Raw genomic sequence first — 27437 nt, 5'->3', positions numbered from 1 at the left:
CGGTGCAGCCGCGGGAACCAGCGGCGGGTGCGGCCTGGAGGCCCCGCCCCCCCACGCCGCCCAATCAGAGGAGGCGGGCGCGGCGCGGCGCGCTCGCCGCTGGCCAATGAGGGCGCGCGGCGCGCTAGGCGGGCCGGTGGTTTGGCGGGAGCTGGCGCGGCGCGCGCGGGCCGTGTCCCCGTGGCCATGCTCTGCCGCGCGCTGCTCCGCCGTGCCGCCGCCGCGCCCGCCCGTGAGTACCGCGCCTTGCCGCCGCCACCGCGCCTGCCGCCACCGCGCCTGCCGCCACCGCGCCTTTCCGCACCCCCTCCCGTCCCCATCCATCCCCGGCCGCCTGCACAGCCGCGGTGGCCGCCTGGCGGCTCGTGGCGCCCGAGCCTGTGGTGTCTGAGGCGCTTACAGTCCCTCTGTCCCGTTGTAGGTCGGTCCTCAGCGCTTCCCCTGCTGCATCTCTTGGAGAGCTACCAGTGCAGCCGAGAAGATGACCACCTGTCTTACGGGAAAACGGGACTGCCGGTCCCTCCTTTCGGCTGCACCTTTTCTACAGGTAAAGTAACCTCCTGATAGAACTTTTGTGGGGGCGGGGTATGGGCTCTGTTGTCAGCAGTTTGTTGTTTTAAAGTGAGCTTACTTCTACAGTCTCCTTGCTCCTACACATGATAAACTTTGGATCGTGGTGCAGCTAGGTACTGATGGGAAGTATTCCCTCAAAGGAGCAACTGTAAAGCACTTGTTTTAGTGTCTCTTTGTTTCATCTCTGTGTGTTTCTAGCTATGTCCTCTTGGTGACACTGTGAGGGTACATAGGCGAAAAACTGCGCTTTGTTCAAAATATATAAAAGCTATAATAAGGTGGAGAACATTAGGTAGAAATCAGATGTCGATGAATGTCACCAGGCAGTTACACGCGGCATTTCCCCATGATGGAGGAAAGGAGTAAGCAATGAAGCTCCTGGATCTTAAGGGCAAAACATCTTCATTCGTTGTGCTCTAGTTTTGGCATGAGATTTTGCATTTCTCTAAGGTGGCTTCCTACTTTTCCAAGTCAGATCATGGAAAATGCTTGAGGCTGCAGATGATAGGTACTCTAGATACAGAAAACTGTAACTGGAAAATTATTATAGCTGGTGAAAGAGATATTATCTCAAAGGTTGCTTCCGAAGTCATTTGATTGCCCATGTATAGTCATTCCTGAAGGGACCATCTAGAAAAAATGCTTGCCGGTGTTTCTGTATTTTAACACTTAGGTTGCTATGTAAATGCTGTTTATTTCACAGCTTTATGTTTGCTGCAGTCCCTATGTGAAGCAACTATGGCTTTCACAAAGAGCATGGGCATGATTTTGTATTAGCTACATAATATAATATGTTTCAATTTCTTTTCAGCCCCAAATTTGGAGCACATCCTGGCAGTTGCAAATGAAGAAGGGTTTGTTAGACTGTATGATACTGAAGCACAGACCACCAGCAAGCTCATCTTTAAAGGTAGATGTTGTACAGAAGGTGATCTTCATTTGATGTAGCAAGTGTGGGGTTTGCTGGAATCAAAGAGAGTTTTTTGCAAGTCCTTAAAACATAAATTGTGGGCAGTACTTTATTCCTTCCACATAGTTTGCTGGGTCTTCTTTACAAAGCAGCAGCATGAATGTGCTCTTAAGTCAGCAGTAGTAGATGAATTGTTCTGTGTTGTCTTTCATGCCTAAGGCAAACTGTTGACAAGATTTCTGATTTCAGTGTCTGATGTCATTTAGTCTTCTGCAAAATACCATGCTACAATGCACTGAACTAATCTTGGCTTTTGTTCTCTTGTTAGAATGGCAGGCTCACTCAAATGCTGTATTTGACCTTGCCTGGGTGCCAGGGGAGCACAGGATTGTAAGCAATCTTTTGCCATCTGACTTTTTTTTTCAATGCTTTGGCAACTGTGTACAGGAAATGACTTTAGCTTTTTATTTTTCCCTCTGAAGGTCACTGCTTCAGGAGATCAGACAGCCAAGGTGTGGGATGTGAGAGCTGGAGAGCTTCTTGGCATATGCAAAGGTCACCAGTGTAGCCTCAAGTCAGTTGCTTTTTCTAGATTTGAGAAAGGTAAATGTTGATATTGCCTGTTGTCTGTTTTTCCCTTCTTCTTTACCTCTGTCAAAGTACTTTAAGGGCTAAAAAGGGGCTTTGGAAACTGACAGGTACCAATAGCACAGGCCTGAGCAGTGACCCAGCCAGGAAAGCAAAACTGTCTAGTTGGAACTCGCTGGTGTCCTGATGCTAAAATCTGCACATTTCTGATCTTGGCAAAGATGAGATAGGATATCTGCTTCCATACCCAAGTGTGTGAATATGCTTTCCATAGGCTGGTTTCTCTAGTGGGAGTAAGAAAAGGATAGCAAGGGTGAGGGAACAAGTCAAAAAGCATGGGAAAACATTGGCCTGAGTTTTGTATTTCCAGGACTGGCATCCCAAGTGTTGGGACAGGAGAGCCAGAGGTACAGAGATGGCATTGTACTGCATTCAGTTAATTGAATAAATGCTTTTTGGAAGCTAATAAGACTTTTTTTCTCTCAGCTGTTTTCTGTACTGGAGGGAGAGATGGCAACATCATGGTTTGGGATACCAGGTGCAACAAGAAAGGTAAATAAACTTTCAGATATGTATCAGAAAAGCTTGGTATCTCATGTAAAAGGACTGCTCAGATGGGCTTGTTGGACTGATACTTTTGATTACAATGTAGGCAGCAGAGGATTCTCAGACAACTGTACTACTTTAGGTACTGTAAGGGGATGGAATAGGTATCTATGCTATCATTTCTCCACTTTGCAGCAGTCCCAGATGTGCAGCATCAAACCACAGGCTGGTTTGATAATTCCTTGTGTGTAGGTAAGGAGGTGAGACTGTACAGAATGCATCCCTGCTAGAGCAGTGCAAGAGCAGGTGAGATAGGAGAGATTGCTTAGGTCAGAGTCGTCCAGAGGGGTGAGGAAAAGCTGGAAAGGCTCCTGCCAGAGTAGGAAGGAAGGCAGAAAGTGTAGAAACAAAGAGCTGGTGAGTGCTGGTGGCAACTGAATATATTGTGGGAACACCTACTATGAATATGATGTGAGCTCATTCTGCTCTTCTTTCTGTTTCCTGGAGCTTTTCCTTCTGCAGCCCCTTCCCCTTATGCCATTTCCCAGTTCCCTGCTCTGCCACAGCAGTTTCTTTACCTGAACATGTCTTGCTCTTCCATCTGTCTCAGGTCCCCTGGCTTTTCAAACAGGCAAGTGAAGGAAAAGTTCACTGACTCCACATGATTGAAGTGGAAGGTGTGGGGGAAAAAAAAAAAGTAGGAAAGTTGCCTTACTCTAGTAAGGCAGTACATTTCATAAGGTACCAACAAAAGGCTGAACATGAAATTATAAAATAGAGTGGAAAAGCACTGGACATCTTCCAGTGAGGCAGTTCTGGGATGAACAGTGAGGGATGAGGTGGGTTGAACACTCCAAACCAGGATGCATGTGGAAAAAAGACCAAGGGGTAGCAATTTCCAAAGGCAGCCTGCCTAGATCAGTTTTAGTTTCATTGTCCATGCTACACTGACCTCTAGTTTTTTGCAGTGTGTTCTTCTCACTGGTTTTGTATGTAATTAGTTTTTGTTTTCAGAATACAGTGACGATTTTAAAGGTTAACCTAAGACACCTTTTAGGTCTAGTCCCAAGCTGATGCCTGTTTTATTAAAGTGATAGCAAAATTGCATGTAAACTACTAACTGAGATGTCTTTGATTTCTTTCAGATGGCTTTTACAGGCAGGTAAATCAAATCAGTGGAGCACACAATGTGGCTGACAAGCAGACTCCTTCCAAACCAAAGAAGAAGAGGCAGAACCTGAGAGGACTTGCTCCCTTGGTGGTGGGTGTCTGGGCAACAAACAAAATGTGTCTTCTGGGGACATTGCTATTCACAGAATTCTTCCTAAGTAAATTTAGTGAGAAATATGTGGCTTGTATATGGTAAATTCTTCCATTTATAGGAAGAGATAGGGTTTTTGTCGTGGTCATTTTCAATGGCTAATTTTAGACATTGTTTAGTTGCCTAACAACCCACGTGCCATAAAAGCCAACTTTGGGCAAATGCTATGTGAAAATACATGCTGCTTTTTTTTTTTTTTTCCCCTCTCCATGGAGGAAAGGAGTGGCCAGCAGTCCGTTTTTGAGGGGAGAGATAGGGAAAGTTGTAAATTTTTTTTCTGTCTTTTTTGTTACCCACCTAATTTGACCAGGCAAATTACTGCCTTACCGGAGTAAGACCTGATCATTTTTAATCTGTTAAACTTTGCGATGAAGGCAGCTCTCTTATCTGTGAGCTGAAAGATGTAATCTCAAACTGCTGCCCAAACACTTATCTCTCAGTAGCAATTTCACTGGTGGGAGTGTTCAAAGCATTGCTGTGTCCTAAATGACATCTGCTGTTTCTATGTTCTGCTGCCTGGCTAGGAGGAGGTTTTCCCTGCATTCACATGGCCTTGAACTAAGCAGCAAGATCTTGCTGACCTTAAAAGAAAATAAAGTTCTTTTTTCTTCTCTTTTTAAGGATTTCCAGCAGAGTGTAACTGTGGTGCTGCTTCAGGATGAGCATACTCTTATCTCTGCAGGAGCTGTTGATGGGTAAGGAGGGAGGATGCCTGCTTTCCTGTCTATTCTGTGTGCTCAGTGGCATAAAATGATTGGGAGATTTTTCTCTCTAAGATCACTCAGTGGCCAACAAGGCCTAGAGTTACTGCTAGGTGGAATCAACAGCTATGTTGCCAGCTTGCATTGGCTTTACTTCCTTACTGGAGATTGTAGTACTAGACAAACTGTGATATGTGGTAAATGCTCATTTTAGTCTTAGCTGTGGGGCAGGATGAGAGCAATTCTTCCCTCTCCCTATTCTCACGGACCTATGAAACCACACATAGGCAGACTATTGTTAGACAGCCTTTATGGATGTGAGTGGGTGGTCAGGGCCTGGACATGTGTAGGCATGCTTGAGAAAATGTTGCTTTGAGTTACAAAAGATGCATTCTCTTAGGTGCCAGATCCCTTGCAGCATCTTGGAGCTTGAGCAAACTGTCTTATTGATCAGCATGGAAATGATCCTCTTGGACTCGATTCTTTCGCAGGTTCCATGTGATCAGAGCCTTTCTGAGGCAAATAAGATTGACTGTCCTGCCTCATGACAGAGACTTGCTCCCAAAGAGCAAGTAAAAAAATTGGAAGACTTAATTTTTAAAACTGCAGACTAAAACTACTCATGAGAAGTATAAATGCATCCATGTATTTCCTTTTACTAGTTGAAGGAAGTTGGCTTCTAGGCTCTTGTTCAGTCTTGTGTTAGTTACAGAAGGCAGTGCTGCCTCCTCACCCATGGCCGGCAGAGCAATTGTCTGGCTTTCAGCACGGCTCTGCTCTGCTCCTGCTCTTGTCTCCTTAGCACTCGATACTCCTCAGTCATGAGCAGCCTGATTTCTGTGCTCTTGAAAGGCTTTATCAGCATGGAAGGGGAAATGAGGGAAGCTGAAGACACTGGTGCTTTTCTCTTGCAGCGTGATCAAGGTGTGGGACTTGCGCAGGAACTACGCCGCTTTCCGCCAGGACCCGCTGCCCGTCCGCTCCTTCTGCTACCCCGGGACCAGCACTCGCAGGCTTGGTGAGCACTGCACATGGATTTGATACAGTGCAGAGAGAATTTAAGAAGTACTGTCTGTGACATTTCTTATCTTTATAGCCAATTGGTGATCAGACTGGCAAACTCTGCAGGGTATCTTGATGGCCAATATCAAATTTTCAAGTTGAAGAGTGAACATGCCTGACTTTTATATTACTGCACCAATGATAAAAACGTGCAGAAGCTTCAGCAGTGCATTTTCATAAACAGTGTTGAGGAACAGTAGAGCTCTTGATGAGGAATTTAGCTAGTCATTTTGATACATGAGTAAAATTCAGATTGAACTTTCTTTGCATTGTATCTGGAAAAGACAACAGACTAGACTGGGCTTTTATATTATCATCTCTTGAAACTGTTATCAAAAACGATAGCACACTTGTTCATGTTTCTCTCTCTTCTTTTTAACTTTAATGCCTTACAATGCTCTGATGCAGCACAGTAATTCCTGATGATTTCTCTGATCAATGTGGTAATGGTCAGTGTCACTCCCAAGGAGGTAGTTGTGAAATAATTTGCCTGCAGGGAAAGATTTTTTTTGGACCTGAATCACTAGCAAATCAGAGAATGGCTTGTACTATCAAAGCACGAACATCTTTATTTTTGGTCTCTGTTTCTACTATTGGTTGTTCCTGTTATCTGTTTGAAACTATCAAATAAATCACTTTCCTGTTCTCAAGGTGCAATTCCTTTCTAAATCCTTTCCCTGAATCCTCATGGGAAAATGTAGATGTTATTCTAGAAACATTTCTTCTTCAGCAAGTGCTCTGTCAAACATAGAAACTTTACCATGACAATCTCATACATGTTCCAGATCCTTTCCAAATTTCTTTCTCTGGGCATTTCTTTGAGAATATCTCTTTTCCAAATTTTTTTCATCTAAAGAACTTCTCTCTTTCTCTGTAGGATATTCTAGCCTGGTTTTGGATTCCACTGGTGCTAATCTGTTTGCCAACTGCACTGATGACAGTATCTACATGTTCAATATGACAAGTTTAAGGACCACTCCAGGTAAGCATGATATCTGTGGAAATAGCTGCAAAAAGTATAGATGTTACAGAGCCTAGAGAGGCAAGTGTGTCCCTCTGACAGAGAGACAGGGACCAGGTTCAAAGCTTGAAGGAAACCTATCCCATGCTTTTATCTCTAAAGCTATGCAGAACAGATCCACATTTTATGCTAAGCCATCCACATGAAATTAATAGTAGATACACGTTCACCCAGACAGAGACTGATGGTAGTTTGCATGTTAGCTCCAGTTATCCAGTGAGGAATGGCTGCTATCCAGCCTGAAGCAAGTTTGAATTCTCTGCTTACTGGAAGTTACTGGTTTATCAGACTTAGAGATATGAATCCACTGAAAGTGATCACCTGAGAACTTCAGTTATTTCAAGGTGTCTTTTCAGTTTAACTTATTCCACCGTTTCTGGAAGAAAGGATCCCCAGCATATTGAGATGCTTCATCCTTTTGGATTCCTTCAGCTCTGCAGCCGTGACCTTTACATGCAGAAGACGGCCCTGAGCCTTTGGTGCACGAAGCTGCTTTGCCATAGGCCAGTGGCAAAACTTGTTAGATGCATTCCAGCCAGACACATAATTTATTTTCCATCGCCTTTTCTCAGTCTCTCAGTTAACTGAAATGAAATGAACAATGTGTCCTTCTGTCTGCTCTTCAGGAAGGCAGTCTGGTGGCTGGGAATGCTTCCAGAGTGGAGAAGTGCTGCTAGGAGTAAATATTAATAGCTTGGTTGTTGAGGTTAACCCCGGGTGCCACTGCTGGCTGCTCTGTGGGGATGGGCTGTCTGTCCTGTCCCTCAGGGGAGCAGGCTCTGGCCAGTGCAGCCCTCGGCCTCCACACGGAGCTCTTGCCTTGTGTGTGCAGCCGTGTGCAGCCCCACGCTGCAGCTGGATGGAGCTCCTGTGCAGCCGAGGCGAGCAGCCCCGTGCTCCAGCTGGATGGAGCTCCCGTGCAGCCCCGTGCTCCAGCTGGATGGAGCTCCCGTGCAGCCCCGTGCTCCAGCTGGATGGAGCTCCCGAGCTGCTCCTCGGAGCAGCTCCCGCAGAGGGCAGCGCCCGCCCGCCCTTGGGCCGCCCTCAGCCCAGGGCAGCGCCCGCCCGCCCTTGGGCCGCCCTCACCGCGGCTGCAGCTGCTCCCATGCAGCGCTGGGGCGGCTCCAGTTCACCAGGAAATCCTCCTGTAACAGCACTTGCTGCCTGCTTTAGAAAGGGATTCGCTGTCTGATGGCCACTGCACCGCGAGAGCTGCGGGCAAAAAAAGTCTAAGGGGTCTTGCAACTCTTCAAAGGCCACCGAAGGCGGCCACGTGTCCTCTTGGTCTGTGGGTTGTTTCCTCTGTGAGAGCCACTGCTGAAACAGGGCTGGAGGACAGGGAGCCAGCCCAGCCTGGGCTACCCAGGGAAAGCTGTGCTTTGTGCTCCATGAGAGGACAGGACGTGGTGCAGCCAAGCTCTCCAGGTCACGCTCGGCTCTCCTGCCCACGCGAGGCCATTGCGGTAGGGCCCTGTCAGCCATCTGGGGTGATGGTCTCAGGGCTTTAGCAAACACTACTGAGGCTTTAAATACAGGAGAGCGTGACTGATGAAATACGGGTCTTATAGATGAAATAAAGCTGCTGGCAGCAGGAGGAAGGAGCAGCCAGTGCCTTTGTTGCCACCTGTGTGGAAGAAGGCTCCTGCTGTGGGACTGCTCATGTTGATGGAGCGGCGCTGGTGATGGCGGCTGAGGGAGGAGGAGACGGGGAGCCTGAACCAGAGGAGTGGGGCAGCCCAGGTGAAGGCTGAGCCTGCTTGTCTTACAGGTCAAGGTAGAGCTTTAATGAAATTGCCATTGGTTTGTTTGGGAAGCCTGAAGGGCTCCAGCTGAATAATAAAAACTTCCTGCTGCCAGAGCCCCAGAGCAAGGAGCAGTGCAACCACTTTCTCCAAAGGATATGTGGCTAGGCAGGAAAAGCCTGTAAGATCAGCCTTCCTTGCACAACTGACTCCAGGGCTATGCATTGAGCGGGGCTTTTACTGAGTTTTTTATTTTATTTTCTCTTCACAGTGGCAGTTTTCAGTGGACACCAGAATTCAACCTTTTACATCAAATCCAGCACCAGCCCAGATGACCAGTTCCTGGTCAGCGGCTCGAGTGACTGCAATGCCTACATCTGGAAGGTGAGGCAATGGGGACAGCTGCTTTTGCTTTTCATGTTCACATAGAACACTCATTGCTTCCCAATTCTACCCAAAGCAGCATGGGGCTAGCTCCTGGCATGTTGTGCCTGGAGTGTGTATGATGCTGTCAAGGCTTCGTGTAATTGTTTAATGTAAAACAGAGCTAACCTCCTGCCATCAGTACATCTCTCATCACTGCTGCTTATTGCAAATTGCTGCTCTTAATCTGGTTTTAATGGGCATTAAAATCCTCTTTCAGTCCTGTTGATTCAGGCAGCTATGACAAGTAGACAGACAGTTCTCAGTTCATAGTTAGCAGTGGAGCACATTAGCAGAAACCAAAAAGTTTAATTTTTTTAAAGGGCACACTTTCCCTCCACCTCTCCCTTTTCCAGCTCCTGCTTCAGACAGCTTTTTCTCATGCTTAATTTACAGTAGTTAAAGCCTTTGTGTTACAGCAAGGGCTCACCAGAGCCTTCAGCAAAATTCCAAGGCACTGTCTGACAGCTGAGGGCCTTCATCACCTAACATCTTGCAGTGATGTGTAGGAAATGCAAATGTCACCAAGATAGTAGCAGGCACCTCAGAATAAGGCATGTCTCAAGTTCTGTTCTTCATGCTCCTCATATGGGAACAGAGGGGACTTACTGAAGTAGAACAGATAGAAACCACAGGTGACTGCCTATTACAGTTTTGGGATCATTTTTAGGGAATGTTGACTTGTGCACTCATTTCACAACAAGTCTGAAAGTAAAATACAGACCTCTCAGAGGAGAGGGTCAGCCTGCTGAGCTTATGGTTTGAGCACGTAGCCTCTTCATTTTGGAGAACACTTGGAAGCAGCTGGGTTGCTCAGTGGAGGCAGGAGTGTGGTAGCAGGATTACTGTGCCAAATGTGTAATTTTAACCTTCCTCGTGTTCTGTGCAAATTCAGCAAAAATGCCTGTGTGAACTTGAGTTGCACATTCTGCATTCGTGTGTTTTGATACTCTCTTGGGACACAGGCTGGGACTCAGTTGAGATTATTCAAGAATGTCATCATATCTCAAAATTTAAGCATTTGAGCATGTTTAAAATGCATTCATGTATGGAAGGCTTCTGTTGCTATCACATATGAGTGACAGATCATATTGCATATTTATAAAATAAATCATCAGATGATTATTTTTTATTTTAATACCACAGTCATATTAGAAAGTGGGACTTCAGTGCATTTGTCTCTTTCAAGATCTGTTGTATTCAGAGGCTTCTTCATTTAAATGTTGACAGATCTGACTCTGAAACATATGTATCTCTTCATGGCATGAGGATTTACTATGCTGTGAAGAAAACCATGGTTAGATGATGCATGAGTAGTTAACAGGTAATGTTATAAGGACCTTAATGAGGAGCTCTTTCTGTATCTAGAGAGGAATGAAGTGCAGAGGAAGACCTTTTCCACTTAGATGATTTCTTTGAGAAACTTTTGACGCAGTGCTCAGTTTGTGTTTGAGTGAGAAACACTGTGGATAGAAGTTATTGCTGACAAGGATGCTGTTTCAGTCTATTTTCATATACAAGTCAGTTCCAGGCAATAAACACTTCTTTTGTTGTGTTGGGTTTGGTTTTTTTTAAACTAGAAGTTCATCAATTGATGAACTCTTGACTCCTGAACAACCATAAGATTATACAGGCTGAAGAGCAGAGAGGTCTTTCTTCACAAAGATGTTACCTATGTGAGATACCTTTCTGGTAATAAAACAGTACCATTTGTAGATTTGTACTTCCATTGTTCTTTCAGTCCTTTGATGTGGATCACTCCCAGGAAACCATATCAGGTTGCACTTTGGTGTGTCCCAGCCCTGGAATGGAGGTGCTTCTTTATCATGGTGCACAAAGCCATAGACACCATTTTAGGCTGCATCTTGGAAATGGATCTAACAGCTGTTTCCAGTGAGGAGAGTAACTAAAAAAAGTCTCATTTCCTAGGTTTCCCTTTTTAACCTTTCCACAATAGGCCTCACTTCCCCAACAATATCCTGTCAATTCAGGCACAAAAAGCAGCCTGTGCTGGGGCTAATTCTGACTTAACATGCAGACTGCCTGACAGTCTTCTGCCAAACACATGGACACAGCCATAACGCTGCACTCTTCTTCACTTCACAGGAATAGTATAGTTCCTTTAATTTACACTGCTATAGTGTAAAACCACCCGGTCCTAGAAAGAGTAATTCCCTTCCTCTGCTTTCCTTCCAGCAATCAGTGGCTACTGGACCACTGTTTTGGCTGCTATGAATGTAAAATAGCAAGACTGCTATTAACTGTAAGTGTTCTCTGCACCAAGATCTCCTGTTTATTCCCTAAAACAGGGATTTGATTTCCATTGCATGTTTTGGCAGTGAAGGGAATGCTCTGACCAAGGCATTTAGTGGATATTTAGTCAAGTGATTGCCTCTGTCATGCCAGGGAAAAAAAGGGTCCTGTTAACACGAACCCGTTTGTATCAAAACAACTTAAGTTCTGAAGCTGCAGGTTTGCAGGCTGTTGCAGATGATCTACAAGAGAAAAATGTTGGTAAATCAGAAGCCTTCCTCAAAGTCTTGCATCTTCCTTTGAAACCTATATGTAACATCCACTCCTTTTCCCAGACAGTGAAGGATCTGTTCATTCCCTTAGTCATTTATGCAAATCCCCTTGATAAATTTCCCTTATAATGTCACATCAATGATGGTAACTCACAGCTCCAGAAAGGATTGCCTGCTGAAAGCAAGCAAAACTGTGTGTGTGTTTTCTTCTTTGGGCCACTTAATGCTGGCTTTAGCTCTGTCTGTCACTTACAGGAGCTGGAGTCAAAGATAAGTAGCAATACTGTAGAACAGGAGAAAGATTTTTATGAAGAGTGTGAGAGAAATAGAGATCAGTTGAATAGATGTGAGTGATTGAGAGAACTTTCCTATGAACTCTTAAGAGGGTCTCTGGTCCAGCTGAAGGAGAAGGAACAGGCACTTGGCAGTTGCACAAATGCCAGTTCTGAAGCCAGTGGAGGTTCATCTATGGGATTTTGTTGGCAGTGGTTTCACTTTTTTAATAAACCATTGACCTGTGATTGGGACATTGGTAAAATAGCAGCAAAATATATTTGCCTAACCTGATTTAAAATATGAGCCTCCAAACATCTTACCTGGAACAGGTAGAGATATTTAAAATGCTTGTGTCATGTTTTGGCTGTCAACTCTGGAAGCAGAATTCCTGTGTGTAGCAGGAATTGAACAAGTGTTTCCATGAATTGCTGCTTAGGAGTTCCTCAGCTGTTGCCTCATGATGACAGGCTGAGAGCATTTCATGCAGGAAAGATGGGAAGTATCCATATGCTTCACAGGTGGGATGTGGGATTTTTCTTGGAGATGTATATTAGGCTGTGTGCCTTCTGACTGTTCGCCTGTTTTTCTGTGGAATTTTTAAGGTTTCTGAGCCCAGCCTTCCTCCACGGATACTCCTTGGTCACTCTCAGGAAGTTACCTCCATTGCTTGGTGTCCTTCAGACTTCACCAAGGTTTGTCTTCTGCAAAGTGGTTTTTACTGGGAAACAATAGATGTGATGTGACAACATTTGCTTTTCCAAATGACAGCAGCATTTGTTGTTTTGGAGGAAGTTTTCAGTCAATCAGTTCTAAAATGTTCATTTAGGAGACAGTAATCCAACCTTGTCATATTAGCACAATGTATCAGAACCTTTTTATTATTTTCAGACAATTTAGGCTAATTGAGAAGCCCTAAGAAACTGCAGATCAGTAAAGACCTCTCCTGATCAGAACTTGATACTACCTATAAGAGACAAGACAATGAAATAATTTAATCAGGGCTTTCATAAGCCAAAGGCTTGTTCTGTTGTTCCATATTCACATCTTCCTTTCCCTCTGACCATTGATACATCTGCTAGTCTTGTACAGAGTGGCAAGAAGTTTTGAATGCCCTTTAAAAACATATGGACTCTTTTCACTGTGACCTCTTTTCAAAATCTGAGCTGCATTTATGACAAAAAGAGCCTCCAGTGAAATTGGGTCAGTAGTTATGCACCAGGTGTCACTAAAAGAAAAACAACTGGAGTAGGAAGTTGGTTCAAATGTTTGGCCTAGCTCAAAACTAGAAATAACCCTGAAAAATCTTGAGCAGTTCCTAACAATAGCCAGAGTTTCTTCCACCCCACAGTGTTAAAGAAGTCAGCTTCTTTCCCTAGCTTCCATGGCAGCACCAGGGCTTCACAAAAGCATTACAGTGTAGGAGGGTGGGAGTCTTGCAGGGAAACATCAGGAATTGTTCTTGTTGTGCAAGATGCACAATATGAACACTGACATTTCAGATGAAATCTGTGACCTAGATGTAGCCTAGCATCCTGATCATGATGTGTTGGAAATGCAGACCAATTCAGCCTTTCAAATTGTTACTGACACAGGGAAGAAATAGCAGCCATTGTTCAGATGGCAAAGCATGAGGAAAAGTGGAAAATATGGAGCTAAGACAGGTCAGGAAGCTGCTTGGTGTGATATGAGAAGCAAGGTTGCTTTTGGTAGGGACAACATTGGTGTGACAGAAGTCAGAGTAGAGACACTTGCCCCATTCTGATTGCTATGAACTTTCACCACATAATTTCCTTTTTCTTTCTACTGATTGATTCCTTGCTTAGTCACCATCTAATCTGCCTAAAGATACCCATAAATTATGGGTTAGATGGGTGCTGCTCCTTTGGTCGGGATTCCAGAGATCTTTTTGGAGCACGTGACGCTGCAGCAGGGCTCTAGAGCTGTGTTCCTGGCAGAGTTGGGTTCTCTGCCAGGTACTGCTGACATCTGACTCTGAAGAGATAGCACAGCTCAGGCAGCCGCCATCCAATGTCACCTTCTCAGTGTGCTGCAAATGTTTGTCCCCAAGCAGAAGATGTCCTCAGCAAAAGAGGCAGATTAAGATGCAGGTGCACAAAGGATCGTGGCTGCTTTTGTCTACTGAGGGTTTGAAATCCCAAAATGTGCCATGCCCTGAGCAGAGCAGTGTCTCTTACACAGCCGTGTGAAGCAAATGTTTGGTGGTGACTGAGATTTCTAGAGCAGAAAGACATGGATGCAGCAGCCTTGCCTGCTTTAAAACAAATACTGCTGCCTGGTGCAGTAATGAAACAGAGTTGGGTTCTTTTCACTCTTTAATGGTCAGTCTTGTGCCCCTTCAGCCAAGCTTCTCCATCATTCATACTGCTGTGGTGTGTTGGATGAAACTGTTCCAGTTCACTCTGCCAGTGATCCATAGGATGTGCCCTGGTCATTCTAACACACAAATTTATACTTAGATTGCCACATGCTCTGATGACAACACTATGAGGATTTGGCGCTTACAACGTTGTCCTGAGGAAGAGAAATCAGTATCCAGGAAAGCCAGCTTGGTGGGCTGGGTCACTCAGAAGAAACCAGAAGAACAACATGGAGCAGGTAAGGCCCCTGAGCTGACAGATCTTGCTCTGCAACACAGCTGCTGAATTTTGTCTCTTCTCTCTACCAACAAAAGCCTTTGGCTTGTTGGTAGAGAGGTTTTTGTCATATTAGGCAGTTACTTATATAGCCAGACAAGCACTTCTACTTGTAAATACTTCTGCCATCAACAGGACAAGCTGGCTGAAGTACCTTACAAGTATGGCAAAGTCTGTATGGCCAGAGTGCAAAGCAGATATTCATTGACACAGCTTGTTGGGCATCCAGATCTTCAGTGGATTTTGGCAGGGTTTGATAATTGAACAGCCTAAGGAGATGTCACTGTAGCAAGAACCAACCTTTTTTTTTTTTTTTTTTCATTTTCCTGTCAAATACTAACCAAGAGCTGTAGGATCATATGCTTTTTCTAGTTTGGTAGTTTACCCAGCAAAGGGCTGACAGCACATGTAGAGCCTTGGAACTCTAACCTGTTTGCTTCTGCCCATAGTTGAACTGTGCACAGAGTTATTTCTCAGGTGCAGTTATCAGTATTGTCTCTCTTCATCTTCAGTCAGTGGTACTGACCATATACAGCCAAATGAAATGCTGTGTAGTGAAAGTTCTTCAAAAAAACATGTGGACAATTGTGATGATTGTAATGTCCCAGAATTAATCATCTATTCATGTGTTAAGTCTAGCTAACAAATGCAGTACCTTTCTACAAAGCCTGGGCACTCAGACAAGTTGTGCAGCATGCTCTGAGCTAGCAAGCAGATGTGGACTCTGTAGAGAAGGGAGTCACTAAGCAGGTTGGAGCTAGAGCAGAAAAAAGGAACCCTGATCATAATTTTAACTTTGATTTGTCTGTAACCTGCATTTTGTTGCAGTAAAGTAGGTGAAAGGAGAAGTGCCCTCCCCCCAAAGTGAAGTAAGATGAGTTTCTCTGTAGAGTAGCTCTGAAACTAAGAATACAATAGCTTCCCAGCAGCTGCTGCTGTGACTTCCTGCATTCCACCTATCTTTTTGAGCCACCCTCCAAATGAATTTCATCTTGGCTAGCACAAATAAAGGCTGAAGGTCTCCAAATCCCACTAATGGGATAACATTACCTCTAACCTTTTGCCAGTGAGTAACAAGTCTAGCAGGAAGCTTGCAGGACAATAGGAGGGTGAGTGCCAGGATCACTACATAGCTGGTAATTGTTTTGTGTGTGCAAAATTGTTTTGTGTGTGCAAATTGTTTTGTTTTTTGAGCCTCCTAAGAGAGGGCTCAAAAATATCTTCGTGTCCTAGTGCCAGAGAAACAGAAGTAAGCATAGGTTTAGACCAAAAACATGAGATCTAAAGTATCTTGTACACTAAGACTTTACAAGTCAGGTTTGGCAATAATACCAGAAAAAATTACTTATTTCTCCTTGCTCTTGCTGCATTAAAGTAACACAGGAGGGAAGAGGAAGTACACAGACACTGCAAACACAAGAGCAGGCTTCCTGCTGACCTTGGCTCTTGAACACAAAACATGTGCTGGTAGAATATAGGAGTTATCTGCAGAGACTAATTCAGAGCTGGCAAGCAGAGGACTATTTCAGACCTGCTGGGATGAATCTAGGTAGTTCCCCACCCATTTCTGACAAACAAACTGGGAGATTGAGGTTGTGTATTGATTGTTGACCTATTTCATCAAGTGTAGCAACCAGAGTTTCCTCTTTGGCAATTACTTTTGTGGTTTCTTTAAGTTGTACTACTTTCTCTGTGGTTTTGCGTAGCCAAATTTCTGGAGCAGGCCTGTGCATGGACAATTTGTGAGTCTTAAATCTGGAGATTGATAATATCACTCTAGAAGATTTGTGGCAGAGAAGGTAGGAAACATCCAAAATAACCTGCTTTGGTGTGATGCAGGTTGACTGCAGCTATTTGCAGTATTGTACCATGTGCAGTGCCAGCATAAATGGAAACAGCTTCAAACTGGCTTGGTAGAAACCTGAATAATGCATGCAGTCTTAGAAAAAAAAACCAACCTGATCTTCATATTCTTTATCTCAAATTTGTGTTTGCTTCTTGCCATGACACTCATCCTACTCCCAGGATAACTCTTTTTCCATTATTCAGTGTGTCCACAGCATAACTTTCAGGCCAGTTTGGGATTCAAAGTTCTCCTACCCAACTAGTCATGCAATATTTCTGCTGAATGAATTTGTAGGAATCATTATGGATCAAGAGTTGCTGAGCTTGCTGTTTTCTTCCTCTGTAGGAACTTAGATTTTTGAGTGCAACTAATTTCCCAGCTGAGTTATTATTGTCTTGTAAGTGCTCATTAAACCAAAGATTAGGAGAAGAAATCTTGGCAGTTATTTGCATAGCCCAGATTGAAACAAGTTGTTATGAAGTAGCATGCTTTATCAGGAAAGGAGCCTTTATTCTTTGTGTTGAAGTTATTTGTAGTGGGATTCTTTAATGTGGGATCCTATTCAATTTTGCTCTGATGCAGCAGTACTTGTATTTTGGATGCTAGTTAGATAATACAGTGAAAGGATCAGAAGAGTTTTAGTATGATATATAACCAAGCCTGTAGGTGCTCACTCAACATATTGTTTGTGAGACAGCCTGGCACTGTAAAGAAACTGGCAGGTTGTTCACACTAGACTTCTCATTGTTCTAATGAAGTGCTTTATAGTGCAGTGCTAGTGCTCAGAGTGGGGAGTTTGGATTAAACCCCTGGTATACACAAAAATTTTAGTGCTCTTGTGCCCAGCAGTGAAAGTGCACAGAGGACCTTAAGGCACTACCCCATTTAATTGCATCACCAAGAGTTAGGTGAATAAGAAAGTCTTGTATTTGCTGGGAATGTCCCGATGAAGGCAGGAATGATGAATCTGACTCCATGTTCTCAGAAGGCTAATTTATTACTTTATAAGACTATATTATATTAAAGAATACTATACTAACTGTACTAAAGAATTCAGAAAGGATACTTACTAAATGCTAAGCGGATAATAATGAAAACTTGTGACTCTCTCCAGAGTCCCAACACAGCTTGGCCCTGATTGGCCAAAGAATCAAAACAACTCACACCAGAACCCAATGAAACAAATCACCTGTGGGTAAACAATCTCCAAACACATTCCACATGAGCAAAACAGAGGAGAAGCAAATGAGAAAATAATTGTTTTCCTTTTCTCTGAGGCTTCTCAGCTTCCCAGGAGAAAAATCCTGGACGAAGGAATTTTTTCAGAGAATGTGAATGCCGTAAGAAAGCAGGCATCTTACAAACCTACTAATGTGCTCCCTGTGGGAGGGGGCTGGAGACAAAAACATTTGAAAAACTAACAATAACACTCTCTAATATTGCTTGTGCAAGATCCTTGCTGTGTATGATTCCCACTGTTAGTGAGGTCCTTATGTCCCTGCCTATGACTGATGTTTTCTGAGTGTTCAAAATTTCTCTTTTACAAGCAGGGGCATTTATATCTTGGCTAGTGAGCTCAGAAGCCACTGTGAAATACCTGATTGGGAATCATTTGTTGAGAGATATTATTTCCTTTGGAATTAAGTCCTTGTTCAGCAGGTGAAGAATTTCTCAAGCTTCCCTGGGTGTGGTAAATAACTACTGTCTCCATTCTGATACAACATTGCAGAAAGTCCACCAGCAAAAAGACAAGAGAATGAGAGTATGTTCTTCACTAAATAAATCTTTAAAATCTGCAGCCAGTAACACCTGACCAGGAGCATTATTCATGTGCTAGGGCATCACAGTGTAAGGCTTCCTTGGTTCTGTAATTAGCCGTGGGACCTGCTTGCAGTACCTTTGTCCATCAGCTCAGTTATAGAGCTGTTAAAGAGGCAGGGCAGGTGGGGACCAGCCTTTTTGCCAGGCAGTTGTCTGGAAATGCAAAATCCAAAGCTCCAGCAAAGCTAGATACACTTTGAAGAGTCAAGATTTTTTTGGCTGTAGCTCATGTAAGAGTACTCACTACCAAAGGGATAGATGTCAGACATTACACAATGTACTGCATTATGCTTTATCAGAGGGATTTATACAACTTCTTAGTTCAAAAGGGTATATCTGACCCACAGGGTCAACACTGAGTCATCTCCTGGTTGGAAGAAAGGAGTATTTTTTAAAAAGACTGTCCTTAGTTTGTTGTTCTGTGTTCCTCATCAGACTACTTATTTCTCCCCTCCCAGGGCCAGCAGCCAGCCCACAAAGCACTCCTGCCAAGGCCCTGAGAGCAGGCAGTGTGTGCATTTCCTCACCACAGCCTGCTGCCTGTGCTCCCACCCACTGCGGAGACCTCCCGCTGCCCACCAGCACTCCCACTGCCGCTCTCAAAGCCCCGACCGCCACAGCCTCCACCCCAGCCAAGCCACCTGCAGCCAGCCCCTGCGCGTCCCCCAAACTGATCCCTTCCTCCAGAATGTCCATCAAACACTGGGTTACAAGGACTCCCTGCTCTTCTCCTCCAGAAGTGGAGAAAAAGGCTCCTTCTCCTAGAAAAGCCCTGGCAGAAGTCACCCAAGTCACCCAGAGCCTCCTGGAATCTCCTTGTCCTCCTCAAGTCCCACACTCCCAGTTTGAAAAGCGTGCCAAGAGAAGGCTTGACTGCAGCGAGGAGGCTGATGTGGGGCAGAAGTGTCTGCAGGGCTGTAGCTGTGTGACTGAGCTGGACCATGCAGCTAAGAAATCCAAGCTGAATTTATGTCACTTGGTCCCAGACCAAAAAGCTTCTGATGAAGATTCTCTCAGCCTGGCTGACTTGTGTAGCGACCATGAAGGCTCCAACCCCAGCCCAAAAGAGCCTTCCCTTTCTGGAAGCCATATTAATCCATCAGGCATTCAAAATTCCCCCCATCTTTTCAGATGTCCACGTGGGAAAGACACTGAGGTAGTAGATAAAGAGAACAGTTCTCCGGAAAGAAAAAATTGGTTGTCTGCTCTGGGAGAGAAGCTACGGACTGGCAGAGCTGGCAGCCAGAGCACGTCAAACTGCCCCCTGTCATCCTGCAGCCCTGGTGCCAAGAGACAGGAGTCTGTGGCAGTGGCCACTTCACCAAAAACTGTAAGTAGGGCAGCCAACAACATCCTCATGAAATAAGTTCTCCCTAGCTGCCGTTCTCCCTTTGTTTGTTCCCTCCTGCTCAGGCACAAAGAATTATCTGATCCCTTTGACTATGGACAAAAGAGATGATTTCTGGCCTAATAAGCTGGATACATTAATGCTGTTATCTGTTAATCCTCTCCATGCAGGATCAGAATTTTTATGATGGGCCTTTCATTTTCAAGGGACTTAAGGCACACAGGAGCTCAGAGATCCTTGCATCTAGAAGGATGTAGCCATCTTAAATGCAGCTCTACTCTGAGAGGCACAATAATGCCAACAGCTTTCCTGGCAGATCTCCTGTTTATGTGTTCACCATCATATCTGCCTGTTTATGTTACTGGAAAGCCACTTAAACACTGGAAGAAAGAGCTAAATTCTCTTCCAGCTCAGGTAGCAAAAGAATTTGTTACCCATGTTAAAACTGTGGGGCATTAAATAATGCCTTAAGTTCCTTCAATGGAAAACTAGACGAAAACAAGAAGTGTGCAAGAGTGAAAGAGTGAGAGGGCAGGATTTGACCTACATCATCCTACTTTTGGTGTACAGGAAAGCTGGGACGGAGCTCATCCTACAATCTGATATTAAAGTTAAGCTTATAAAGCAGCTAAAAATGTTGGCATGAGGGCTTAACTAGGAAATTACAATTACATTTTTTAAAGCAAACCAAACTTGACTTATCCCTGAAATTGGACTCCCAAGTCCTCCAGTGTCTTTGACTGAGTCTCATTTCAGTAAATGTTAGGTAAATTTCCAGTCATCAAATTTTAGTTGTACTCTTGAATATCTGATGCTAAAAGTTGTTGCCATCATTGAGGCTTATCTCATTTCTTACCTGATTTCATCCCTTCCAACACTTCTATCAGATATGACCTGGGCAAACCACCAGTCCTGAAGTTATTCATAGCAGCTGGACTCTTCACATTGTGGTTGTACCAAGAAACCTTGGTTATAGGAAACCTACAACTACTTGTGACTACTTGTGCTTTATGCTGTACATGTTAAAACACAAGACAGAGAGATTTGCCCTGGAGAGAGATTACAATAGAACAATTACCTTTCCTGCCCAGTATGCCCTGATTCAGATTTTGGGATGCTCCTGTGTTGTTCTCATAGCCTGAGGAGATGCCAGGAATACCCAACAGCATTCACCGAATTTGCTGTATCTTGGAAATCTGCAGTCTCTTACCTGCTGTAGGGAAGCTGAAACTGCAGCTGGAGTGCTTTTCTCATGGCAGTGGGACAACCCTAGGATTTAGACAGTATTTCCTGTAGATAGGAAACCTCTTACCTTTGAGACAAATAGTAGAGACAGTAAGGAACCTTTCATTTACTCTCTTAGTTGAGGAGCCGAGCAAACTGGAGCAATGATGGAGGGGAGACTTGTGAGATTCCTGCAGCATATGAGCTGTTCACCTAAAAGTGTTTCATGCTAATTTTGCTTTTATTTCTTGCTAGGCTGCAGCCGCTTCAGTTTCCATGAGGAAGATCTGCACATACTTCCACAGAAAGCCACAGAATGACTGAAACAGCCTGGGGCACTTGCACCTGAGGGATGTTGACACCAGGGTATCAAGACCAGATTTAACAATGCCAACAACAATGCACCAGGATTACACAATTTGTTGTCAGATCTTCATAGACTTGAGGTTTTAGTCTTCCCATTTTTAAAGTTGTTATCAGTTGAAGTGAGCTGAGTGTGTAAAATCTACACAATACTTACTCATGGTCTCTTTCTGACTTAGGGTATGTATTTTTTTATAAACAAAGTATTTTTTACATGGCAACTGTTCTAGTCCAAAGACAGACACAGCTCTGCTGTGTATTGTTGACAGGCACATATAGCTTGTCAATTTATGTTACTAATCTGCTGTTCAAACTGCCACTCCTTAAGAGTAGTGTGTAAATCATTACAGTCTCCTGAACAGTAAGTGTTGGAATGTATGTACAGAAATTTACTGAGCCTCTTCATGCTGACTGGCATTTCTACAGTTTTTCCTCTAGTACTGCAATGACTTCCTGCTTCCAGCAGGGAAGTTAGCAATGTGTTACATCTAAAAACCTTTTAAATAGCCCACATCCATCTGATGGTGACTATGGTGTAAGAAGAGACAAAGTTTTAATCAAGTACATAATGCCTGTACTCCCCTTGCTATCCCACTTCTTCTCCCACCATGAAAACTGCTGTATTTACCTACTTAGCTGCCTCTTGAACCAGCAGCACTACAGCTCTTAAGACCAAAAGTTTATCTTATTACTGAAATAAAATACTGGCAAGGTGTGTTCAAGGAATTAGTTTGATCTATCCTAAACAGACATCCCTTAACAGCCCATTGCCAGTCAGCTCTTACAGGTTCAGCTTGTAGCAAAGCATAAGTAACTGCTTATAACATAACCTTCATAACAGTTTTATAATACAGTAGTTACAAAATAATACCCTGTAAATTGTGGGAGAGGCAACTGACATTTTAGAAAGCACTTGAGAGCGTTTACTTATTAATATTAAAGGCTTTGCCATTAAGTTGTCCCCACTGCTGATAGAACAAGGTCACTGAAGTGAGATCACTGGCTAATGACACTAATTCCTCAGTCATGCTTTCCCCAGGATCTTTTAGTAGAAGACCCCTATCTTATGTTGGAGCATTTACTCTGTTTTCTAGTGTAACCATTCCCATGAATTTCAAAACCAATCAAGTCCTTTGAATCCTTATTATGTTTTTCCACTGCAGAAGAATTGAGGTATATGAAGGGGATATGATCCCACTAACTTATGTTTTCTATCTTAAATTTTTACCTCTACTTTACAGTAACATTGGAAGGTATGGTAGCTGAAAGGGATTAGAAGGAAACAAGCTGGTTTGTATTTTATGTGGTAGATTGTATTTTGCAAGGAAATAAATTACTTGAGAGAAAATTGCTTTTGTAAAAGGTCTGTTACAGCTATGAAGCAAAAGGAAATTTGTAATGTGCTTTTTTTAAAAAAAGAAAAGTAGTTACTATCATGTTGCATCTTTTAGCATTAGCTCTTGGGCACCAATAGGGGCCAGGACAGCTTTCTCTTGTTTCCTAAATTACAGGCCATCATCCTATGAATGCTTCAGGCATTTTTTTTTTTTTAATAGTCCTTCTTTTAAAAAATGGATTTTTAAAAAGTGACTACCTGAATAGATCTAGTATCTTAGGCAAAACAGGAATATAAAAAAATCTGCTAGTTTAATTTTAACCTACTTCTGGATATTGAAGTAGATGGAAGTAGTAGAAACATAACCTAAAATAAGTAGGTTTGGGATTTAATTCTGTCTTAATTTTAATTATTATAGCAACTTTGTGGAGTACAGCCTGCCTTGCTTCAACTAGATTTTCAAGCAGGATTCCTCCATGCAGTTTGTAAAAAACATTGCAGAGTAAAGAGATATGAACCCTGTTTAACTACATGAGAGTCGTCAGAGACTTCAGCAACAGGATTTTGTGTTTCTCCACTCTTCCATAGTATTTTCCTCCTCCAGAAATGTTCTGCAGCCAAACCACTATGTCCTGTATTTTATAAATGTCTACCTAGAGAGGATATACAGTAATAGCTTACCACTTGGATGAATAATATTCCATGGGCATGTGAGACTTTCTTCTATTAGAAGATAATTGTTTAGTGGAATGACTTGTTTTATGGACCACCAGGCATTTATTTCTTCATCTGAACGTGGTGTCAACGTGGTTCAGAGTCTAGGAGAATGAACTGATATGTCCAACTGCCTTGACCTTATTGTGATAAAATCAAAATTGCAAAAGCACGGAAAAATTGCCGATACAAATCATATGTCAGCAAGCTATATCTCCAAGTTTTCTTTCCTTCTAAAGGATTTACAGAAACTCTGACCATCATGTTTTATAATCAAATTAAGCCTTTTAAGATATTATTCCCAAATCCTATATATGTGTGTAGATCCCAGCTTATGTATCCTACAGGTTTTTCCAGGCAGATGATAGTGATTCCTGATGTCCTGTCTCTGTCCTCAGTGTTTACCCTCTGACTGCCAAGTGGGATTTGGGACTGACCACAGCAGTTTCTGATGGTGCTATATCCAACAGTTGTTGCTGCTGCTCTGTTGGAAGCTGTGCCTCTCCTGCTCAGCTCTGAGCACCCAACCAGTTTGGATTTAGGGCAGCTTGACAGCGACTGGGGCTTACCAACCCTGCTGGGCAAAACTGAGCAGGCACTCCCAGGATCTGTGCAGATGCATGGTCAGCAAGCCTGGGCAAGCATTTCTGCTGGGAACAGCACTCACTTAAGAGTCCCCTGGGGAAGCTAACTGCCAAGAAAACCTAAAATTTAATTGCCTAAGTTCCCTGCCTCAGCAGATAGTTACGGCCCAAAACCATGGAGGGGACAGACAGGAGCGTGTGGGGACTACATTGCCACCAAGGGGACTGTGCTGTCCAACTACCTCTTGATGTGTAGTGTTGGCTTCTAGTAGAGTTCAGCTTCTTGTTGGTCAGGGGGTGCTTGAGTCTTCCTCTGTCATGGTTGTTTCTGCAGCCACTGAACATGGCTGAAATCTCCAGTATGGTCCATCTTACCTTTGAGTGTCCATCTTGTAACCTGACTACTGAGGTGGTAGAAAAACGCACCATCATGGCATTGAAAAATGTTCTAGTTGCTCTCTGCATGTAGTATATAATTTCTTAAGATGTTTTGCTCAGAAATAGATGTTTTTCAGCCAGGGATTTGCCAAAAAGTATTTGGTAGCTGGGTATTCTAGGGTTTATGTGTAATTCTTCTGAAGCGGCTCCTCAAGGTCAAATATTAAATGTTTTCCATCACCAATATTTATTTTCCAGTAAATGGGAAATGGTGTTCATCTTCAGGTCCCCTACAATCAAATTTCATTCTTTCCCTCCTGAAGCTGACCTAAACAGTTTTCCAAGTGGAAATTATCACTCTATTTCTCTTCATAGAACTCAGAACCCAATGGTTCACATTTTTCCCTCTCTGATTTATGTATGGCCCAGACTACAAGAAATAAAATACATTGTGCTTCTATATACAGCATCCATGTGTTGTCCTTCAAAGAGTAGCTTTACCCGTAATGAGCTGCTCTTCATCTGCACTCCACAAAATGCCAAATACAATGCAAAGCATGGGTGAGGAGAAAGCAAACATGAAAGAGTCCATATGTAATTCTAAAATTTCTCAAACATTTTGTGTCAGTTGTTTTATAGAATAATGCATTGTTGCTATGAGGACAGCGCGAACCCAGAAGAGGAAAAGCAAAATTGCAATCAAAGATAACCTTTAAATTTTAAGCCTCGGTCTGAATTACGTATTTTTCTAATCAGAATAGCTAACTTTCCATCTTAATTGGTGCATTATGGAAAAATTCCAGGGACTAAAAGTACAGCAGGAAGACACATTACTCTAGTCTTGTGCAGCTAGACAAAGACTCAAAAATCAGCATTATGTATAATGAAGTCTGAATTTTTCATCCTAATTTTTCAATGTAGTATTTTTAACTGCTGTATCTACAACAATTCTTATTTTTGAAGTTGTTCAGTCTTGATTTAAATGCTTTGCATTATTACAGGTCCGTTACAGTTGTACATAAATTGTTCTAGAGTTGAGATATTGTGAAAAGACTGACTTACTGAATTTGTTCAGCTTTGTCTTTTGCCTGTTAGCTCAGGTTACTCACTTTTTAGTCTGGGTTACAGATATTTATACTACATTAGATCTTCAATTTGTAGAAAGCCCAAACATAAGACAACCACCACTGGTTCTCCTCTTTCATGAGCTAAAGAGATTCTACATACAAAACCCAAAACAGCCAAGGAAGTGCTCCATTCCTCGCATTAAAGAGCCACAGTAGTCGCTCCACTTACATTAACACCAAAGCCACTCTCTGTCTTGTCTTCACTCAGATTTATGGTTTACTTCTCTTGTCTGAAGAATGACTGAATCCTTTGGCAAAGCATCTTCAACCACCCACTTCTGTGCCATCCTTGGATTTTTTTCGTTTGGGTCATAAATTATGTAACTTCCTGGTTGCCTCCTAAGTGCTCTCACGTTGTATTGTGAGTGTGGCAGAGGAGGAGATGGGCACAAACCCAAGCAGCAAAGACAAGGCTGACCTCAGAGAGCTGATCATTCTTACATCCACGTGCCTATAACTGTGACAAACCTGTTTTGGTTGGGGTTTTATCCCTCTAGTTGTAACATAATTATGATAAAAATACCAGTTTATTCTCCTATTCCTGTTCCTGCCAAAGGTGTTAAGTATCCAAAAACCAGACTACTGATAGTCTGTGTGACTGTAAAGCCAGCTCCAGCAACAGCAAGGTAGGCTGTGTTGACAGGAATTTAGCAGATATTGTCAGAGTGTATTACTGAATTATTCAGTGTCGCCATTATTTTTGTTCTGCTGCTTTTCATGGATTCACTGACAGAGAAGTGATAGTTTGTATACTGAGATCAAGAGATCCCTTGGATTCTTGAAAACAACCTATGACTGACAAAACTGCAGTGAGTTCTTGTTTGCTTGAATGGAATGATTTGCTGCAGGTAGCTGACAGCAGGGCAATTATGTGAAAATTGGAAGTGTTACATCATGAGGAATTGGCTGTTTGTACACATCCAGCTGCTTGAAGAAGCAGGACTGGAAGAATGATAAAGACAAAGCTGATTTTTGCACAATAGTAGGGGGGGAAACAAACACCATTTTCACACCATTAAGTGTGAAAGAGCGAAGTTCATTGCATAAGACAGGCAAGTGGCTGGAGAAACTAATACTCATCCAGTTGTTATGTGCTTAGAAGAAAGAGTAGGGCTTGGGAGGCCCATGCTGCACCTTTGTATCAGACTCAATTCTATACACTCATATTTTTCCCTCTGTGCAATGGGACAGTTGTCCATGCTTGCCAGTTCATTCTGAATAAGAGGGTGTAAATTTGCAGACTGTTCCTGATCCCTCTCTTTGTGGACACTTCTTCCACCTGCTCTGATTTAACCCTGTCAACTCCTGAAAAAAAGTTAGTTTTGACACAGTATTGTGATTAATCAGAATAAGGTTTTCTTCTTTCCAAATAAGCCTGGTTTTGCACTGGGTTGTTCAGAAACAGCTATTCTGAAAAAACAGCTATTCAAACAGCCTTACAGTAACTCCACTATGGAGGTGAATTTTCAAGAAAGTCATGTGAGACTGCTGGGGGAGCTGTATAACATAAAAGCAAAGATATTCTCAAGCATAAAGGCAGCAGGAAAAAAAATTCTCCATGAAAATTAATTTCTTAATGTCCTTAGCTCAGCACCCCCAGCCATACCAGTTAGAAAGCATGACACAGAGAAGGGCTCTGGTTTTGAGTCACAGAGCCTGTCGTTTGGCTGTCGATGTGCTTCTGCCCATCCAGGGCTGAAGGGACCCCTGCTGCTGCCCCTGCTTCCTGGGGCAGAGCCCTCCTCACCCCTCTGCCCAGTGAGAATGAATTCCACTCGCCTGTGCATTTGTACAACGCCGTGCTGCTCCGTTTTCCTGCAGCCCCATGGAATTGGGGATGTTCCTGTAGGGGCCACGCTCCTGGCCCCAGAGGGTCTGGGAAGCTGTGCCTGCATCCCTGCACCTCCAGCACTGCCAGCACAGCCCTGCCTCGCAGCCCCCTCCAACTTCTGTCTCTGCTGCTGCCCCAGAGGGCCCGCGCTGGCTCCCCTACTGTGCTCACACAGCTGAAGCGCTCAAAAAAGCGTGTTCTGGCCGTGCTTCTATGGGCTTGCTGTGCCCCCAGCAGGGACACCACCTTGGGCCACCCTGAGCACAGGGCCTGCGTGCAGCCTTCCTTTTCATTTTCTCCCCGGGAGGCGGAGAAGAGTGAGTTTTAAATACAATGCTGCGAGTTCAGTGCTGCTCAGCAGAGCCTGCCTGATTGCAGATGCAGCTGGAGCTCCTGGCTTAGTCCTGGCACGAGCAAGTTAAGGACAAAAGGTCTTCGCTCCTCTTATGCAAAGAGACAATTTCTGTGGCAGCTGAGGGCAGCATTAGTATTCATGCCTTGGCTGGTCTGGCAGCAAGGCAGC

At 43.6% G+C, this 27437-nt stretch overlaps 1 protein-coding gene across 1 annotated transcript; it reads left to right on the top strand.

Moving 5' to 3' along the window:
- Positions 1-144: 144 nt before the first annotated feature.
- Positions 145-24418, top strand: DTL (denticleless E3 ubiquitin protein ligase homolog). The gene is made up of 15 exons (XM_059841084.1): positions 145-232; positions 422-547; positions 1385-1483; positions 1812-1873; positions 1966-2086; positions 2558-2623; positions 3763-3878; positions 4560-4633; positions 5554-5657; positions 6579-6683; positions 8736-8848; positions 12291-12380; positions 14166-14304; positions 18468-19339; positions 20837-24418. The coding sequence occupies exons 1-15, from the start codon at positions 187-189 to the stop codon at positions 20903-20905; spliced, it is 2202 nt and encodes a 733-aa protein (XP_059697067.1). The 5' UTR covers positions 145-186; the 3' UTR covers positions 20906-24418.
- The last annotated feature ends 3019 nt before the right edge of the window (positions 24419-27437 follow it).

This window comes from Haemorhous mexicanus, chromosome 3, assembly GCF_027477595.1.
Source record: "Haemorhous mexicanus isolate bHaeMex1 chromosome 3, bHaeMex1.pri, whole genome shotgun sequence".
Taxonomy (NCBI): Eukaryota; Metazoa; Chordata; class Aves; order Passeriformes; family Fringillidae; genus Haemorhous; species Haemorhous mexicanus.
This window is presented reverse-complemented; position numbering and strand designations above follow the sequence as displayed.

Excerpts from the sequence above, each read along its gene's own strand:
- DTL (XM_059841084.1), top strand. The coding sequence starts at position 187 with ATGCTCTGCCGCGCGCTGCTCCGCCGTGCCGCCGCCGCGCCCGCCC. Across the intron at positions 233-421 it reads TGCCGCCGCCGCGCCCGCCC|GTCGGTCCTCAGCGCTTCCC; the intron begins GTGAGTACCGCG and ends GTCCCGTTGTAG. Across the intron at positions 12,381-14,165 it reads GTCCTTCAGACTTCACCAAG|ATTGCCACATGCTCTGATGA; the intron begins GTTTGTCTTCTG and ends ATTTATACTTAG.